Raw genomic sequence first — 19,735 nt, forward strand, 5'->3', positions numbered from 1 at the left:
CAAAGGGTCATTAAAATACACAATTAAAATATCTCCGCATGGGAGTATCTGGTGCAACTGATCTTACTCCTGGTGCTGAAAGGAGTCGTGTCCCCTGTGACAAGCCCAGAGGCTCCCCCCTCTAACGAACAGGCCATGGCGAGGCCAACGCCTCTCTGTGCCCAGTGATGCGGTGATCAGGGCGGATCAGCAGCCCCAGCTGGCCCAGGTTCAACCCACTCACATTGTTTATCATGAGGTGCATTATGGTCTTTGGCATGAGGTCCCGGATGGACTTGTTGATGATTCCCACGTAGGAGTCCACAAGGTTGCGGATGGTCTCCACCTGGCGCTCCAGCTGTGGGTCCATGGAGAAGGTGTTCTCTTGGGCCCCTTCCTCATTCTCCACCTGCCCGGGGAAAGTGGATCTGTCACGTGGGGATTCTGCAGACACCCAGCCTGGAGCTGTGGGCAGTGTCCCCTTAAGAACTGGGGAGCGCATCACAGAGCTTCCCAGCTCGTCATCGAGTATTTAGTATCGGGGGTAGCTGGGTCAGTCTGTACCCACGAAAACAACGAGGTGTCCGGTGGCACCTTTGAGACAAACAGATTGATTTGGGCATAACCTTTCGTGGGTAAAAACTCCACTTCTGGAATTCTCACTCCATGCATCTGAAGATGTTTGTTTATAAATGTACAGATGCAGGCATAAACATACACCAAGTATATTTATGCCTGCATCTGAGGAAGTGGGTTTTTTACCCACAAAAGCTTATGCCCAAATAAATCGGTTGGTCTCGAAGGTGCCACCAGACTCCTCGTTGTTTTCACCTAGTATTTGTACTGCAGTAGCATCCTGAGGGCCCCCCTGGGTAAGGTGCTTTACGTACCCACCCCCACCCAGGGAGCTCAGTTTGGGGAGTGACTAGCAAGTCCAAGTGCCCAGCTTGACACTAACAGTTTAGCCGGATTTTCAGAGGGAGGGAGTTCACTTTGCAAAACTCAGCTCCCATTAAGGGGGTCTTAAACGAGGCACCCAAAACCCCCACACATCACTTTTGACAATCTTGGCCTTCATCCTCCTCTCTCCAGAGCAGAGGCTGCCCTCACAGTACTGAGCTGCCAACGAGAGGGAAAGGAGGTACGTCTGCCGTTGGCGAGGAGACATGGTGGTATGGGAGAGGCTGTGGGCTCATGGACTGGGACTCGGGAGACCTAAGTTCTAAACCTCGTTCTGCCACTGACCCACTGGGTGAACCTGGCCAAGTCACTGGACCTCTGCGCCCCCGCACCCTCTGTCTGGCCTGTTCAGACTAGAATCTCTTTGGAGCCTGGAGCTTTTACAGCGTTTAAGGCCAGAAGGGACCATTCGATCACCTAGCCCAGCCTCCAGGATAGCACAGGCCAGAGAATTTCCCCAGTTATTCCAGTCACTTGTGTTTGGCTAAAGCAGGGGTCTCAAATATGCAGCCCGCGGAGTTATTGGCTGCAGCCCGCTAAGCTCCCTGTGCCCCACCCCCAGCCCTCCGAGTTATTTCCTGCGGCTGCCAAACTCCTCACCTGCTGCCCACCCTGCCGCGTTCCTGCTCCTCTGCCTACCTCCAGGTGCTTCCTGCTACCAAACAGCTGTTTGGCAGCACTTAACACTTTCCAGGAGGGAGGGGGGAGGAGCGTGCTCAGGGGAGGAGGCGCAGAAGAGGTGGGGCAGGGGTGGGGATTTGGGGCAGGGGTTGGAATAGAGCCTGGTGGAAGGGGTGGGAAGAGGCAGGGCAGGGGCGGGGCGGAGTAGGGCCAGCAGTGTGCGCACGAGAGAGGAGTCAGAGATGCAATCCTCGGACCAATGTACTAGCCCTCATGGTCACTTGAGTTTGAGATTCCTGCTGCAGCCCTCACGAGGGGGAGAGTTCACCACCTCCCCTGGGAGCCTGCTCCAAGGTTAACCACTCTTCCTATGCCTCTGTGCACTGGCCGAATCTCTGCTAGGGCCTCTAGGTATCACCGGAATACACCCAACGCTGGACAAGCCAGAGTTGGGAACCTCTGCTAGGAGTCCATTTTTGACACTCCTGTACTTCTGGCAGCCCCCACGCCGGCCCTCACCGTGGGCACCCCCCAGCCAGTTCCAGGACATCATCAAGGAAAAGGGAATGTTTACTTGGTCTTTCTCTGGATAAACACCAGCCCGGAGGAAGGAGGCTTTCCAGCTGTCCACATCTTCCTGGGAGTCACAGGCCAGCTCAATCTGACGGAGATCTTTATACACATTCCTAGAAGAAGAAACAGCGGGGGTATAATCAGAGGAAAGGAATTCCACAATCATGGCCTGGCGGGCCAAGTCGATTGTTGGCCCAGACCAGGCAGCCCAAGGCCACTGACAGAATCCACCATCCCAGCTGGTCCATGCAGGATCCCTTTCCTGCAGGACTGGACTAGATGAGGCACGGTGCTAACGCAAGGCCTCAGACTGGGAAGTCTGAAATCCCTTCAGAAAGCCTGTGTAAATATTGGCAGCTTTTCCTTCCTCCTAGGATAATCCTCATTAGATCACAGCTGCTCCCACCCGCCACCCACCAGGCACACTCCCCCCGGCTAGCCCAGCACGCCACCCGCCGGGAGCTAAGCCTGGCACACCACCTGTCTCAAGATGAGCACCCACCACCTCAAACGGAGTCAGTCGAATTAACCAGGACAGCAAGTGATCCGAGCGTTGCCAAGCACGAAGGCCTTGTCCAGAGTGCGGGGCACTAACCCGAAAAACTAGCTCTCCAAAGCGGCTGCTTTAACTGGAGGGGGAGGGAAAGTTTCTCGTCGTCATGGTTGCAAAGGAAGCCTCCAAAGCACAACCAATGCAGCAATGACTTGAGTTTGAGAGAGCCTGAAACAACTGCTGGAGAGGGACGAGTTGTTCCATTCACCAGCGATGACTTAACTGTCCTGATACCAAGAGCACATCAGACAGGGGCCGCGAGACATGAGTCTCCTCTGCCCTCTCTACGTACAATCTACGCCGCGTGCCCAGCTGGCTGGGATAAGGCCTCCCCTCGTGGTGGCGCTAAAGGGCAGGTGGCATCACCGCTTGTTTCCCTGACGGGTTCAGGCAAAGATCCCTCAGGGTCTGTCTCCACATCCCCTACCTTTGCTCCGTGTTGAAGATGGCAAAGACGTGTTTGTTAGACATGAAGCCCTTCTCCACATCCCGGATTTTCAGATTGTCCAAGGGCAACATGTATTTCTTCTCCTTTTCCTGGAAGCGGGAAAGGACAGGAATGAGCGTGAGCTGGGACCTGGGCAGCGTTTCCTCCCCAGTCCAATTACTCTCCAACACCCCCACAAGCTCTGCGGTTGGGGGGGGGGGGAAGAGGGGAATCCATCCTCTGGCACATAGTGAAGAGAGTGGGGTTGATTCCCTCAGCCGAGTGGACCAGGTGTTTCCTCCACCTCACAGCAAACCTTGTTTGAGGCACAGACTCATTTCAGCTGAGCTACTGGGTTTGTTTATAGGAACTGCCAGTCCAGGGGCTGCATCGAGTCGAGTATCTGGACTCTGACAGAGGCAAGTACCAGCTGCTTTCAGAACCACCACTGTTCAGGAGACGGTGATGGGATAACTTGCCTCCAGGGGAAGTTCCCACCTAACCTCAAATGGTTTGGACACCTTGATGCTTCACTTCCACTGAAGTGCAGGGACACTTCGCTCTGCAATGCAGCGCTCTCTCGATCAGGGGGTCAGCAACCTTTCAGAAGTGCTGTGCCGAGTCTTCCTTTATTCACTTTAATTTAAGCTTTCGCGTGCCAGTCATACATTTCAGCATTTTTAGAAGGTCTCTTTCTATAAGTCTATCATATATAACTAAGCTATTGTATGTAAAGTAAATAAGGTTTTAAAAATGTTGAAGAAGCTTCATTTAAAATTAAATTAAAATGCAGAGCCCCCCAGACCGGTGGCCAGGACCTGGGCAGTGCGAGTGCCACTGAAATCAGCTCGTGTGCCGACTTCAGCTCGGTTGCCTACCCCTGCTCTAGATCCAGGCTGACAGACCCCAGCCCTAGCATCGGAGTCTAAATTATTAACCACAGACTAAAAATGTCATGCAGATACTGCTCCACACGGTCCTAAGGGCCCTGGGCTTCGTTAGTTTCAACATAAATGTTACCTTTCTCTAAGGAGGTGCTAGAACAGAGGACGTTTGTCAGGAAGGGGAATCCGGTCCCTTACAGGCCCCATGGGTAGTACTGGGACTTTATGCCAGCTGCAGCACAGCTGTAAACCCATTTTGCATTGCAACGGCCGTCTGAGGGATGGGCAGCCTAATGGAATGCGTGCGAGTGCCCTCCGAGTCCATGTGCCTTTCCCACTCCCCTTCCAGGAGAAGGGGAGAAGCAGTTTTAGGAATCTGGCACAAAGGACACTGCTTATTTAACAGGCTGCAGGCCAGTGAAGTGAGGGGCCACCCAACTGAGTCACACAAGCCGTCTTGCTGCCGAAACGCCACATCTGGAATTGTTTATAACTCCAACTGCCCTGTGTCTCCAGATGCTGCGCGCACACAGCCCCAAAAGTGACGTTCTCCTTTGTAGAGAGGCCACGAACCTAAACCCTCCCCCCACAGCCACCGCCACCCCCCACCCCTCCGTATGATTTCCTGAAAAACCCACAACTTTTTTCCAGACTGGATTCGGTTGCAGACTTTGCCACGTCAGACGAGACAAAGCGGATCCTTTTCACCGAACAGCTTCTCTTATAAAAACCCGGGAGGGGGAAAAAGGGGGGAAAAAAAAGAACCCACAAAAAACATGGATGCCATGAGAGGTTTGAAACGGATTCCAGCCCAGCCTGCCCAGTGTTCAGACTACCTGTTCAGGAGGCTATAAAGGTGTACAGTAGTCTGCACATTGGTTAGATTGGGTTTGGTAAAGCGGCACCCAGGAGCAGCTCAGCGGACCCAGGTAAGGCAGGCAACAGACGCAGTTGTTAGAGGCTTCGCTTGCCCTCATTTTATCGTAAGCCTTGGAGCAAACGTTTCTCGTTAACTGTTCTTATCAGCTAGAATTAACCGGGTGCATGAGTTCTTATGGCTGCTCCAGTCACAGATGGGTTAGTCGGACTGATGTTTAAACCCATGTTGCTTTACAGTTGCATATTTAATACGCTTTCCCTCGCATTTGCCTAGACCAGTGCTTTTTCTAAAGTGCTTTTCCAGCGGCAGCGGCTGCTGGGTGTTTCTGGAAATTCTCTGCAAGCAGCAGCTCATTTCTAGTGGCATGGTGGGGGGCAGGCAATTTGTGCCTGCTGAATACAGAGCCTCATTCATCTGCAGCCTGCTGGTTCTCATTACCCACAGCAGAGGGGCCAGACAAGCGCCCCCAGAGAGGCCTCCCCACCGGAAACGGGCTGCCTGGGATGGGGGTAGGGGAATGAAATGTATCAGTTCTACATGTTTCCTTCTCTGTTAGGAGGCAGATTTAAGGTTTCTTAACCTATCTAGATTTACAGCCTATGCCAGGAGAGGTTAATCTTTGCAGCTTGCTTGGAAGATAAAGGACAAGAACAAAGAGCGTCTGGGTCTTCCTCGGGAAAGGGCGCTGCCTCCTGGAGCTGCTCTTAAACTGTACAGCGAGACGGGGAAATAAAGTTCTGTTAACATCTCCTTTTCTGAGCAGCATGTTCACAGAAACGGGAGCCCCCCGCTCACAAGCTCTCTTCTGCCCACTGGTCCATCTCTCTCCACCCAGCCCTGCGCCAACGCCAAGCCACTGGAGCCTGGCTGCAAGACGGGTGACATGGGGAGGGAAAATATCCCTTTTTCAGACTGTGGGGGTGGAAGTGCTGGAAAATGTGAGTGCGGCGTCTCTGTTCCAGACACCGAGGAGTGGTGCTTAGAAGGGACGCTGCCTCTGCTGCTTCTTCCAGCCCCTGCAGTTGACAGGCCCACAGGCTAGGATACGGCAGATACCCCTTCTGTTCAAAGCTCTGGCCCGAGCTCCCTAGCCAAGAGGACTTAGCCCAAAGAGGCACCAGCTTTCACCAAGACCTGCCAGACTGGTGTAACGAATTTTAATTTCCAGGCAGAAGCAGGGGATGGATCCAGTGAGTGTTAGGGAAGCAGCATGGCCTAGTGGCCAGAATACTGGCTGGGGACTCAGGACATCTGGGTTCTATTCCCAGCACTGCCATTGGCCTGCTGGGTGACTGTAGGCAAGTCACTTCCCTCCCTGTGCCTCAGTTTGCCCTTCTGTACAATGGGGCCAGTGATCCTGACCTCTGAAAAGCACTAGGTAAGAGCCAGGTGCTATTCAGTAACAATTCCCTGCATCCAGTTGTCATGCAACCTGGGGGGCCCCTCGGACAACAACATGGCAATTTTGTGCCCACACAGTAGTGATGCAAATCCCTCTGATCTGACAGGCTACTGCATTCTCAACACCCCAGCGGCCTGCCCACACCACACATGGCCATCTCTGCTTCCGAGTGCCACTATCCCTTCCTCCAGGGACCAGGAGAGACAACGAACAGCCTCGAGTTCAGTGGATCTGGTACATTAGTGGCCACCTTTGTTGAGGGCACCCAGCTAGCCAGTGGCCAGCTACTGCCAAGCCCAGATCACGTTTGTCTAAACCTGAAAGCACTCCCTGCCCACTCGAATAACCACATGCGGGAGGCACGTGGTGCCACCTCAGCACGTGGTTACTAACCCAGCTGCGGAGAAGATGCTGCCAAGGGTGAGTTTTCAGACACTGCCCCAGAATACGCTGAGTGCTCCCAACTCCCACGAGACTCCAAAGCCCCACCAGATGGCAATGAATGCCGAGAGGTTTTACTTTAGCAGCCAGCCCCAGGACACAGTAATGAAGCGTGTCAGACCCACACTCGCCAGCAGCTTCCCTTAGGTTAAGGCTAGAACTCAACAATGAAGCGGATTCCCTCACTGATTTTTACTTGGTGAAATTCACTCCACCTCCCGTACCTTTCTGGCTCTCATGCACCGGCACAGCACTGCCATGTTTAAACCCAAATGACTGTTCCACAGACATTAGTTATTAAAAAGCCTCCTAAATCTCTCTGAACAACCCTGCAGTGTCCCTAGCTGCAGTGACCAGGAGAATTCTGCATCTTGGGTTATTTCAATTTCCCTTGTTTAGGGCACATGCGCACACACTGGATTTGTTCCCTATGGGCTCAGTATCCCTTCGGGTCTGAAATCTTGTGTATTTCAGTGTACGTCGGTTCAGCTGAGGTGAGGGGGGCCCTGCTCTCTCTACTAGCCAAGGGGTTAATGATTTTGGAAGCTTCTTGCAATGCTGGTTACATCAGACAAAAACCACTGAGACAATGGGGTAGAGACGTGGTTATGATGAACTGTTTGGCACTTGCAGGCATCGCTGCGCGAGATACGCTGCCCACACCAGATGCCGTCTCCACTAAACCAAGGCAGCTGCCTCTTGTATGAATCCCACTAGCTCCACTTCTTATCTGCTGTTTACACAACTGACAGCTCCCTGGGAGTGTCTGGAGACAGGGAATGTGCTGGCTGGGACCCTGCTGATTCAGAATGGCTGCCCATACAGTGACAAGAAGTCTGGGTCTCATTCCTGTGTGCACTTTAGCACACGGGGAGCTGGCCGGGCATCACTGACAGTCCAGCGGGGTCGTCCAGGCATTCAAACCCAGCAAAGCAAGCCAACACCCGAACCAGCCGACCTCGGGCCCAGCGGGGGTCCACTCTCCCCACACCCCGGCTATTCCTGAGGGGAGTCAGCCAAACTTTACCACGCTGGATTCAGGAGAAGGGTATGAGCCAAAGCATCTTTTGGGACTAGCCCACGTTCCCCTCGGTTTCATGGGCAGCTGAATTTGGTAACTCCCTGGCCTGCCAATCCCCTATGCCCCCACCACAGCCTGGGTCCCGTGGCCATGCCCACCACCTGGCTCAGAGGGCAACAACCGGGTTCTAAAGCGATGGCGGGAAAGCAGTTACTGGCAACAGCCCCAGAAGCTCACAATGAGCACAGAGGTTTTACTTTAGGAGTCAGCCCCAGGACACACTAATGAAGCGTGTCAGACCCACACTCACCATCTGCAACGGTGACCAACTCCAGGGGAAGTGGCTGCTCAGTCATGTTCTTCTAGACATTCCCATAATGCAGCTATAATTCACGGGTTTGAATCCCAGGGCTGGTCGGCCCAAAATCTGCCCCCGCCCACCCCCAGGGTTTCTGTAGCGATGCTACAAGCTGCAAGTCAACCCAACAGGTTTCCCCAGTCGCAGTTTAATCATAGAATCTCAGGGTTGGGAGGGACCTCAGGAGGTATCTAGTCCCACCCCTGGTGGTGAAGTGGCAGGAGACCGTTCACTATGTGCAGAGCAGCCAGGCAGAATGCCCCAAGCTGATCACAAGCCCCACCTTTTACTGACACCAACCAAGCCAATACGCACCTCCTCATCTTTGTACCAGGACAAAGACTCTGCCGTCAGCACGAACCAGTACTCCTTGGAGCCGCCTTTCATTATGCTGATGTTGTTAATGGTCAGCCAGCCCCTGCGGATTACCTGGAGGAAACAAGAGGAGTGGGAAAACGATGGGGCAGGGGAGAGAATAGGCTACAGGCTAGCTCGGAATCCTTATTTTCTGGCCACTCTCTCCACTTTCAGCTGCCTAGAGCAGAGAGGGGTCTGGGGCTCTGACTCCTAACATGCTGCACAGCGGTAGCCTGGGCCATCCTTTCCTTCGGAGTCTCAGCAGGAGAGTTTGTGGGTAGCGTCTGCCCCATGGAAACCTACCAGTGCTAGGCAGGGAAGCAGCCCCATTCCTCAGCGGGAGCCTGGCACATTTTTCCAGCAAGGAGCCCAAAGCAGGTTTTACCAAGAGTAATAGGACAGGCCTGCAGATTTGACCATCTCAGCTGCATTCGCACCCAGATTACAGCTCTCCAGGCAAGGGGCAGGGCCCCTTTGGGGAATCCAGACCAGAGAGGCACTGGCCACAGCATCTGTACAGCAAGACAACGCTGCAGTAGTTTGGTGCTTCTGCCAGCCGTCACCAACAGCCTGGGTCACAGAAACGCAGAGCAGATGCACTCAAATCCAACTTGTTATTGCCACTGCAGTATTATCGAGGGGAGGGGAGCCTGAGCCCACAGTTTATAGGCTACCCGGGTGCTACTCACCCAGGGGACCAAAGAGCTTTCTGGAAATAAGCCAACCTTAAGGGGCCAGGGCACAGACCCCCTGAATAGCCAGTCCAGGAACAAGGGTATTTGTTCCCCTCAGGAGCAGGAAGTGAGTCCACACAACCCTGCGTCCCCCTCGAGAATGGCCAGGACAGCACTATGGCTAGTTTGAGCGTCTCCCCTCCCTCCATTCTTCCGCTCCCAAGCTGCACTCACTCACAGCAGGAAGCACATCCGGCTTCCTTCGAAGCTGCCCTGGACTTGCCACTAGAAAGCCTGTGAAACCATCACTCCTGCATGGCCTTCGGAAAGACTGAGCCTCCCCCAGCCAGTGCTGAGTGACACACCTAGGACGGCACAGCAGCACGGGAGCTGTGCCCAGCCACACAGTGAAGCAGCACCGCCCAAGCCCAGCTTCGCAAGCAGCACACGTTACGAGACGAGGAGGAAGCGCTGCATTGTCTGGAGGCTTTTCCAGGGCAGGCACACACGATGAGCAAACAGAGGCCAGCGTGACTCAGACCCCTCTTACGTAGGGCTGGAAGGGACCTCCTAGGTCATCTGCTAGCAGAGGCCGCCCTGCCATAAAACCCTGCTCATACACTTAGCTTGATCATAAATTGACTGGAAGGGAACTACTGCTGGCCGACATCATCGCCCCCGTGCAGCGTTAGGAGAAAGCCGAATTACAGCTGCTAGTACTGGCTGATCTATAGCATCTACCATCAACTCTACTAAGGCTCTTGATAAAAAAAAAACTCAGGCGCTGTTCTCTCCCCTTTGTCTTCCCACTGAGGGAAAAGTATCTGGAGACCACCTCAAAGAACAACCTGAGTCTCAGCTGCTATAATCCTAGTGCTCAGAAATCTATTGAGCCAAGTTCATCACTGCTCGGAACACAGCTCGCTCCGCTGAAGCCAGGGGAGGATCTGGTCCTAGAGGCAATGGACTTCGGAGAGCAACAGCCGATGGTAGAAAAGTCTCCAGTCTGGATAGCCCAGCGTTTGGCTTTACTATCCCTTGCCTTTGGTGAAGTTTTTCATAACTGATCACCACAAAGGCAGGTCTTGGCAGCCCCCGAGAGGCCACTGAAAATTAGTGTCTGAAACCAGAGAGTCATCATGAGTCCCACTCTCCAGACAATCCCATTTTGTTTGGTACCAAAAAAGCCTTGGGGCAAAAAAAGCAGCTCACTGCTCAGCCAACAGGGCTAGGCTGGGTCCTAACTCCAGTGACCGACGGCGGCACTGGAGACTATCATGGAGCCTGCCCCAAAATACTTGGCCAGGTGAGAGTTTCCCGGGGTTTCTGCTCAGGAAGGAGTTACTGGGGGCCTTCTGGGCCCCTTCCCTGTTGTCGTGCAATGGCTACGGAGGGGCAGAGCACTGCAGGTTACTGCCGATCTGTCTGAATACAACAGCCCCCCCCCCCCCTTTTGCCTCTGGAAAGTCTTTCCCTGTCTTGTTACGCTGCGGACAACGTTACCCTACATGCTTGTAACTCTACCTCGGGGCCTTAACATAAAGGACTATGGGAAAGCCAATGACACACAACTGGCCCAGCCCAAAGACTACAGCACATGGATACCAGATGCAGGGCTGGCTTTAGGCACCGCGGGGCCCGATTCGAAGGAGCTGCCACCGAAGCCCCGCTGCTGTCTTCGGTGGCAGCTCAATCGCTGCCGCGGAGGAAGGACCCTCCGCCGAAATCAGCAGCAACAACTGAGTTGCCACCGCCAACAGTGCCGGGACTTTGGCAGCAGCTCAATCGGCTGCTGGTGCCTTTGGTGGCATTTCGGTGGCGGGACCTTCCTCCGTGGCAGCGATTGAGCTGCCGCCGAAGACAGCGGCGGGACTTCAGCGGCAGCTCCTTCGGGATGTTGCGGGGCCCGATTCCGGGGAATCGGCTGAATCGCCCTAAAGCCGGCCCTGACCAGATGCTAGTCTTCTGCTAGTCCTTTCTGCCTGCATGACCCATTTCCAGATGCCACGGGGACCCAATCACTCAAGTCTGGGTTTTAGTTTCCATTAGATCAGGCCAAACGGCCTTTAGCAGCTCTCTGAACATTAAGGTTACCCAGATGCCAGTGAATCTTTTATTTCTGGCCTGCTGAACTCCCCAGGGTGGAGGATTGTCCAGGAAGCCACTTATGATGAACAGCAAAACCAACAAGAGTGAGTATGAGAAGCCTGCTATAAACAGCCATTTAACGAGCATCAGATCCTGTAGCAACACCACAGGCTTGGTGAACCCAGAAGAGACTAGTCTGGAGAACTGTTCTCTGGCCCAACACTCAATTGCTACAATATCCCAAGAATTGGGCTTGAATAGATTCTTTTGAAGCACATTCTACTTTGCTACCCCCCCCCGCCCGCTTTTAAAGAGCTCACAACAGGATTGATGATCACTTAGTGCCTAGACCGTGCGCGTCCAGCGGAACAAACTCCACAGCAGCCGGGCGTAGGCCTGGACTAACGTCATCCACAGGGACTACATTTAGAGGGGCCGAGACGCTTCGACCGTCCGAGTAGGGTTGATCACAGGAACATCGAGGGCGACGGTCCCTCTACCCAAGTGCTCTGCACATGTTAGTATCACCCTCCCGGTTAGAAATGCACAGACATTAATGAACAAGCTTTCAGCACGTGTCTAGAGGGTTGACTCAAATCAGCCCAACAGATGGATTGGGGGGGGGGGGGGGTAAGTGACCCAGGTGGTTACGTGGAGAAGAGTTAAACACGCTAGATCTCGGAATTTCTTTGCTATCGCTTACATAGGAGCCACCTGTCAGCAGCAGTGATACGAGTACCCAAGACCTTGCGGCTGAGAATCTGACTAGGGCAGGACTTTAGTTCATATTAGCCTCTAGCGCCACAATTAGCGTGTGAACAAGAGAAGCCATCGGTTCATGCCATGATTGTTCCAGATGCTGCTTGGGAACCACACTAAGGCTGTTCTCACCGTCAGTGCTACTCAGGTGGCTACCGACATAAAAGCCACAACAAAGGCAAACATGTTACACACACACACAAAGCTCAGTGCGTCGGCAGGCACAGGCTGCTAGAGCTAAAACTTAACTCATACAGATTTTCTGGCGGAGGGAAGGAAGGAGCCCTGAAATTGAGATGGCAAAAAGGAAAGCAGGTTAAAGATTTCACCCCTTAGATTCGCTCCCTTTTAGGTTCTCTTTTAAATTTGAGATTCTGATTCCCATTTAAACAAATGTGAATTTGAAGTGAATTTGGTTTTAAAGGACCAGAGGCAGAAGAGTGGAAGCAGGGCGTCTGACAGGCAGAGAGAATTAGAACAGAGTTGGCTTGTAGGCACAGCGCAGAGAAACAGGGCTTGGGTTGGTGGATTAGTGGCAGATCCAAAGGCTTAAGCCTGGCCTCCTGGGAAGGCAATGATCAGCACTGGGGAAGGAGAGAGACAGCTGTTTCTGGAGCAGCAGTTACAGGGCTGGGTGGGAGAGCTGTGGCAGCAGAGGCCCAGATGTTAAGGGATCAGTTACGTAGCATGGAGCTAAGAGATGTTTTAGCAGAAAGGAAGGACTTACTCCTGGGAGCCAGAAATGCCCTGTTCTAATCTCAGCTCTGGCACGGACTAGCTGGGAGGCCCAGGGCACCTCCCTGCCCCTGACAATGAGCCGGGTGAGACACCATTACCAAGCCAGCTCCCAGGACGGTGGAGCGGATTAGCTCGTTTGTACAGCATTCTAGTCACAGAAGCAGCACAGCAGAACGCCCAGAAGGAGAGTCCTTTAGAGACTGAATACTTCCCCTTCATTGAAGAGTGAGACCCCACCAGGGAGCACGCGAAGCACGTTTCTGGGACTGGCACCGCAGGCGGGATCCCTCTGCAGAGATGGACTGGAGCATGTAAATCCAGCTCTCTTGCCTCCAGCTTTGCACGGCTCCAAATCAGAAGCAGACCAGTATGATTGGCAGCTTACGTCCTGGATAATCAGATCTCCACCTTCCCATCACCGCATTACAATCTGCATTCTTACAGCCAGCGATGGAGGACCAGCCGTGAGGGGACCAAATTGGAGACATGGGAGGCAACACACAGGCCCTCCGGAGGATTCACTTAGTGCTTTGGAAAGGTCCCTGAGATGCCACAAGAAAATGGAAGCAGCAGAACTCTGGGAAACTTACAAGATGGCTACTGATGGCTGAGATAGAGGCTTGTAAGTTTCCAAAAGTAGGGAGGAGTCAAGCTGAGCTCACTAGAGGGGTACCTGGGCCAGAACCTCAGCTGGTGTAAGTGACTGTAGTGCCAATGACTAATGGGGCAATACCATTTATGCCATCTTCATGGGGGCAGACTTCCCCAGGGAGAGCATGAATGGGCACCGGCTCCACCGTAGGAGGGGTTGGTTTGTCTCATCAGTGACCCCTGCATCAGAACCTGCCTTCTTGCCCCTTGCAAAATGCCACTAGCCCAGGAGGATGTTTGATGGCAAGCAAAGCATTCTTTATGCCTGAGCTGCTGAGGCTTTCGCCGGGCTCGTTAGATACCCCGATGTTCCCACGATGCTTCTCTCCTGGGAGCCTGGACCTGCAGATGGTTCAGGGTCCCCTTGGTTCGTTTGCCAGCCTTAGTGGCAGGTGCACGTGATTCCTTGCTAGCTGTGTGTGTTGGAGGATCCCCAGAGCAGTGCCAAGGGCTGCTGGAATCCCATAAGGGGACGTGGCATCTTCTAGGGCCATAGCCAAATTCTGTGTTGTACACTGAGCCACTACAGCCTGGAAGGGGACCCACAGCAGGCTCAAAACAAGCCAGTTAGCAGGGAGATAAACACTTAACATCCCCACAGACCAGTGGGTCTCAAGCTGTGGGTCAGGACCTCATGTTAGTGGGGTCACCAGGGCTGGTTTAGACTTGCTGGGCCCCAGGGACAAAGCCCAAGGGCTTTAGGACTCAGATTCCAGACCCCTGCCCGGGACTGAAGCCCTTGGGCTTTGGCTGACCCACCCCCCCAGAGCTCCTCTAGTTCAGGCTTCAGTCCCCCCTCTTGAAAGGGAGTCGCACTGCAATGAAGTTTGAGAACTCCTGCCATAGGCTAAGTGGCCAGAAGCCCCAGTTATTCAACCCACACCAACATCTAGTGGGTCTGAGCAGTGGCAGTGAGGCAAGGAACCCAGCTTTCTACTCCCAGCTGTGACAAACTCAAGCGAGGCCCTTCCCCTCCGCGCCTCGGCTGCTCCACCACGTGAGGGCCAATGCTTATAAAGCTCTTTGGAGAGAAGTGGTTCCAACCACCCTACTTAGCCAATCCCAGTTCAGACCAGATCGTGCCTGACGCTGGATTCAGAGGCAGTTTCCAGTCCACGTGGAAAAGGGGGCTGTTAGCTTCCTATTAAGGTGGTGGTGTTAGAGCTCCTTTGACCTCTGTCCCACCACAGCCTCGTGAGAACGTCTGGCAGACAGAAGTGGCCTTCTCACGAGCTATTCCTAAGCTGCCTCCAGTGTGTCTGTGTACATCTCCAGGGGAACACTGGGGAAAGGACGTTTTCGGCAGCTGTGAAGTACCAGCAGGGCCACCCTGACCATGGTTAAAGACTCCTCCAGCCAGAAGCAACACGCATTTCCATTTTCCTGGGCAGTCGGTGAGATTTGAGCCCCAGGTACACAGCCAGTTTGCGACCCACCCCCTCCAGAGGGCACCGTTCATCCCAAGAAGGCAAACTGGTTTTCATTCAATAGAGACCTCACCCTCCCTTAGAAGCGAATACACTTAAAGGAAAAGCCCTATTTGGCAGCTGTTTGTACAGGCAGGCAAGTTACTCAGTTCTTCCTTACACAAAAGGATCATCAGAGGATCTTCCCCAAGGTAGCTGCCAGGGGGCAGTTTGCACTGGTGCAGCTCACCTTGATTTCAGGCAGGGTTGGGTGCCACCAGCCATTTATGCTAGCGCAGCTGCTGCAGCGGATGGAATGCAGGCAGCTCCCAAGGCTTAGGAATCTGAGGTAGCAGTGCTGTCAGCCAGCCAGAGACCTGCCCCCACCCAGGCAGCCAATCTTGCTCACTGGATTTACCCACACTTACTCCAACTCATGCTCTGCTTCCCATGAGAATCATAGGACTTGAAGGGACCTTGAGAGGAATCTAGTCCAGTCTCCTGCACTCAAGGCAGGGCTAAGGATTATCTAGACCAGTGGTATTCAAAGCCAGTTGCCACTTGTTCAAGGAAAGCCCCTGGCAGGCCGGGCCGGTTTGTTTACCTGCCACGTGCGCAGGTTTGGCTGATCGCAGCTCTCACTGGCTGCAGTTTGCTGCTCCAGGTCAATGGGGACTGCGGGAAGCAGCGCGGGCCAAGGGATGTGCTGGCCACTGCTTCTCGCAGCCCTCATTGGCCTGGAGCAGCGATCCGCCGCCAGTGGGAGCAGCGAACCGCCGCCAGTGGGAGCAGCGAACCGCCGCCAGTGGGAGCAGCGAACCGCCGCCAGTGGGAGCAGCGAACCGCCGCCAGTGGGAGCAGCGAACCGCCGCCAGTGGGAGCAGCGAACCGCCGCCAGTGGGAGCAGCGATCCGCCGCCAGTGGGAGCAGCGATCCGCCGAACTTGCAGACACAGCTGGTAAACAAACCAGTCCAGCCCGCCAGGGGCTTTCCCTGAACAAGCGGTGGACCGGCTTTGAGAACCACTGATCTAGCCCATCCCTGGCAGGTTTTTGTCTAACCTGCTCTGAAAAATCTCCAATGATGGAGATTCCACAACCTCCCTGGGCAATTTATTCCAGTGCTTAACCACCCTGACAGCTAGGAAACCTAAGCCGCCCTTGCTGCAATTTAAGCCCATTGCTTCTTGTCCTATCCTCAGAGGGCAGAAAGTGCCCATAATGCAATGTACTCCAGCCACACCCTTCCCCCCCAAATGCCCCGGGAACATGGAAGCCGGCAGATGGAGGGATGAGACTGAAGGGGGAAAATCTGATCTCTCACTGCATCTGTCCTAGGTACTGCTATGGCTTGACCCCACCTTCAGGGCATCAATCTCTCAGTTAAGGGCTGCAGCGTTATGAACTACGGACTGAGCTGCCCTCTCAGCCCCAGGCTGTTGGGTCCGTCCAGGGCAGGTAGGGGGCAGCAGCAGGGGATTTCAGCCTCCGGGGCCCTGTGCCCCCCACCTCGCACCTGTCTCTCTCCCCACAAGGTTTCCCTTTGCAGAGAAGGATCCTCACAAAGCCACGCTGCTCCATCTGGAAGGTGCCTGCTTTTCTAGACAGTAAGTGTACTCGGTTTTAAGAGGAGAGGTGCCACCTTCTTAGATTTGCGGGTGTGTTGGTTTTGTTTTTTTAAATGGGGTGTCTCCATCACTAGGCTTCATCTATAGTCACTATCACACTATATGGGTACTTACCAATATCTCACCCTTTATGTGCGCAAAATTAGGATTGCGGGTAAAAAGGACGAGGAGACAGAACAGTGAAGAAAACAAAGTGATGGAGGGGGAAGAAGAAGCAGGAAGCACAAGAATGGTAGAAAAAAAAGCAGAAAAAACAGCAAAAGAAAACAGTTACATGCTATTAATTATATTTATACAGCGTTAATGTCTCATTACAGTGTTTCCAAACAAGAAGCAAATGTCCGTATGCGTTACATACGGCCAGACTGACACCATGCAATGGGGCCATTTCTAAGCCTGTTCTCAAGTCATGCAGACTAAATAGCAATACCACGCAGAACTGGCAGACTGTGTGGAGAGAGAGAATCAAGGTTTAACATTGCTACCTGGCACACTCTGATGCTAGGCTTCCCCACGCCCATCCCCTGCCAGACATCTGGCTTATAATAAGATGGGGCACATATTTTACACATGCCCTCTGGTGCTGTTTTCCATTTGCCTAGACTATCTGTAACCTAGGAAGGGTTCAGATGTAAAGATCTATTACCCTAAGAACGGATGCAGGTGCAGCTAGCTATACAGGCATTTGGAGGTGCTACGCCTTGCAGCATATACCTGTATTTTGTGTCTGCAAATACACAAGGTAAAATAGAAACGCCTGCACCTTCAGACAGGGGGATAGTGCGGCAACTGGTCTGAATTCAGCTCTCCAGAGACTTCTGGGACTGCAAAATGCAGCTCTAGGATTGTACCGAATAGGTTTACATGGCTTCAAGTGGGACCCAAACATACTCAGCCACTTCTACCTATGCTACCAAGAGAGACGCAGTTATTAAACTGATGTGTGGTACCTGATTGGGGATGGCTCTTTTCTTGTTCAGCTGGGTGCTCCTCTGCTGGGCACTGAAATAGAAAAAAGCAAACCAGCTTCACACTGACAGCACAAGGTGACTGATAAACACTCGGCTACTGAGACCCAGCTTGCATTCGCTGGCTATCGTCTACATCAGCAGGTCGCTTGCAAGGGACGACTTAGCGCACTTAGTTAAGTCAGACAGCGAGGAGAGGAGCGGAATAGGGAATCCCTAGTCTGGGAGGGGTAAGGCCTGCTGGACAGAACACAACACCGACAGTCTCTTCTGATGGCATCGGAGGCTATCCGAGCTCTCCACTAACGGCCAGTTGAACGTGAGAGGCTAAGAGATTTCTGAAGTGTTCTGTTTATCAGCCGCACAAGCCAGCAGCGCTCACGGGGCACCAGGGGGCTTTCAGAGCAGTGCAGCACAGCTAGGGAGCCTCCAGGTAAGAGCATCTGGCTGATTCACTCTAGTACAACACTCCCTCCTGGACGTCCAGCAGCAACTACAGCTTGTTGTGCAGGAAGCGTCACACGTTCGCTGTGTTTGGCCACTAACAGGGCAAGAGGATAAGGAATTCAAGGCCTTGGTTAGTGAGCTCAGCCATGCTCGGTTTCTCTATGGATCCCCATGGAATCCAAGGGGGTAGGTAGTCTGAACATTTCTGCTCTGTATTAGATATTTGAGATGTAGCTACAGTCCTTTTGCTCCCCACGCTGGCACGGGGCATGCCTGGGGGTGCTGCCCAGAGCTTCCAAGCCTCAGACTCCGTGGCAGGGAGGAGTTTGCTGGGGAAGCTGGGGCTGAAGGAGATTGGCAGATGGCCAGGGGGAATCCAAGGGTGTCTTTGCGGGCCGACCCTTGCAGTTAAGTTGGTTGCAACTGACTAGATTCTGGACCTGCTCCTGAAAGCTACAGGAGTAACTGACTCACAGGCTGGGAGGCAGGACTGTTTGCCAAATGCTCAGCATCACTCCATGAGGCGCTCAGGCTCTGCCTAATTTAAAATCAGCATTCACAAAGCTGTTCCAGCTACTGTAACCGCATCCTTCGGCGCTGCTGAAGGGAAAGGCAAGCAGGAGTCCGTTCCCACAAGTCACCCAAGTACATACTGTTTCTGACAGGTACCCACCCTGTTGTCAAGTGCTGCTCAGTGTAACAGCTGGGGGTGTTAGAGAAGATTCAGAAGAGTCCAGAGGAAAGAGTGAGGTGGTTCAAAGGAAAAACAGGAAAAATTATGAGAGGAAGGAACTGTGAATGAAGTGTGAAAAGCAGAGACTTAGAGAGAGGGGAAAACCAGAAATGAATCAGAAGGTGAGGAGGGGACCCCTGATCATGCTGCCATAAGAGCCCTTGGGCTGACTGCATTCACTCAACCCACCAGAGGGTGCTGCCATCCCTGGGGCTTGCCCCTGATTAACTCCAGGTATGGATACTCTCACTCCAGATACAGGCATCCACACAGGGAGTTAATCCACTTTAAATTTACACTCTACCTCATTAGGGATTCACTTTCATGTGTAGACAAGTCCTTGGCTCTGTTCTTCCTTTGCTATGGGAGGTTTAGTTCATACCCACTATATAGTTTGAGACATTAAAAGGTCGTGTCTGCTCTGGTGGACATTTAGAAGATCCCCGTTTCCTTGGTCAAACACAAGCACCAGTCAGTGAGACCGAGAGGAGACCTACGACGCTTTCCCCTCGCCTCTGTCTGGTCTGTTTTCATCTAAAGCTCCCTGGGGTAGGGATCTTCCATTACTCTGTACAGCACCCAGCCCAATGGTGCCCCCAACCTTGGCCGGTCCCTAGGCACCGCACCCCTGCCCCCTTCAGGCAGAGGCCTGGAACAAAGGAACTTTCCCCAAGGCCCTGAAGACCAGACTCACTTTAGAGAAGCAATGGGAACAGCCCATGTGAAGCCAGTGCTGCCCCCACCGACCGCTCCCAGCCCTAGAGTTTGACTCCAGCCCTGCAGCCGTAACAGAGGGAGGCGAAGTCTCCGACGTCCACTGAACAGGTTTACAGCTTTCAGGACTGTTCAGCTCCCTGCCCTATGGGCTCTGCGTGGCTGCTGCTACCCCCGCTTAAATGCTCATTGATTACTTGCAATTAAGTGCCTTGGTTACCTAGAGGTCCTGCAACCCACACTTCCCAGCTACAGCAGGTAGGCACCTACTTGGCAAATCCAATGAAGTCTTCATGGTTAGTGTTGATATAGGAGAGCTCAATGTCGATCAATAGCAGAATCTGGAAAGACACATACACCTGAGTCAGCTGAACACAGTAACAGGCCTACAATGGAAATGCCACTTTCAGCACATCAGGCGTCAGCACTGGTCAATCAAAGCTGCTCCCCAGCACAGAGACTTGTCTGGAAAGC

The 19,735-nt window shown here is 53.3% G+C and overlaps 1 protein-coding gene across 9 annotated transcripts in view; it reads right to left on the bottom strand.

Moving 5' to 3' along the window:
• DNM2 (dynamin 2) overlaps window positions 1–19,735 on the bottom strand; it is a 61,286-nt gene that overhangs the window by 9,295 nt on the left and 32,256 nt on the right. For 5 of the 9 annotated variants that reach the window (XM_044995021.1, XM_044995022.1, XM_044995017.1 and 2 more), the window contains exons 12-18: window positions 19,532–19,602; window positions 17,350–17,401; window positions 16,514–16,525; window positions 8,415–8,528; window positions 3,114–3,223; window positions 2,135–2,246; window positions 224–388 (exon numbers count right to left, since the gene is read on the bottom strand). In XM_044995021.1, the coding sequence (XP_044850956.1) occupies window positions 224–388; window positions 2,135–2,246; window positions 3,114–3,223; window positions 8,415–8,528; window positions 16,514–16,525; window positions 17,350–17,401; window positions 19,532–19,602 (636 nt within the window). The remainder of the gene's footprint in view (window positions 1–223; window positions 389–2,134; window positions 2,247–3,113; window positions 3,224–8,414; window positions 8,529–16,513; window positions 16,526–17,349; window positions 17,402–19,531; window positions 19,603–19,735) is intronic. The other 4 variants (XM_044995024.1, XM_044995020.1, XM_044995023.1 and 1 more) reach the window with 1 other exon arrangement.

The sequence above is a fragment of the Mauremys mutica genome, chromosome 20 (genome assembly GCF_020497125.1).
Source record: "Mauremys mutica isolate MM-2020 ecotype Southern chromosome 20, ASM2049712v1, whole genome shotgun sequence".
Classification (NCBI taxonomy): Eukaryota; Metazoa; Chordata; order Testudines; family Geoemydidae; genus Mauremys; species Mauremys mutica.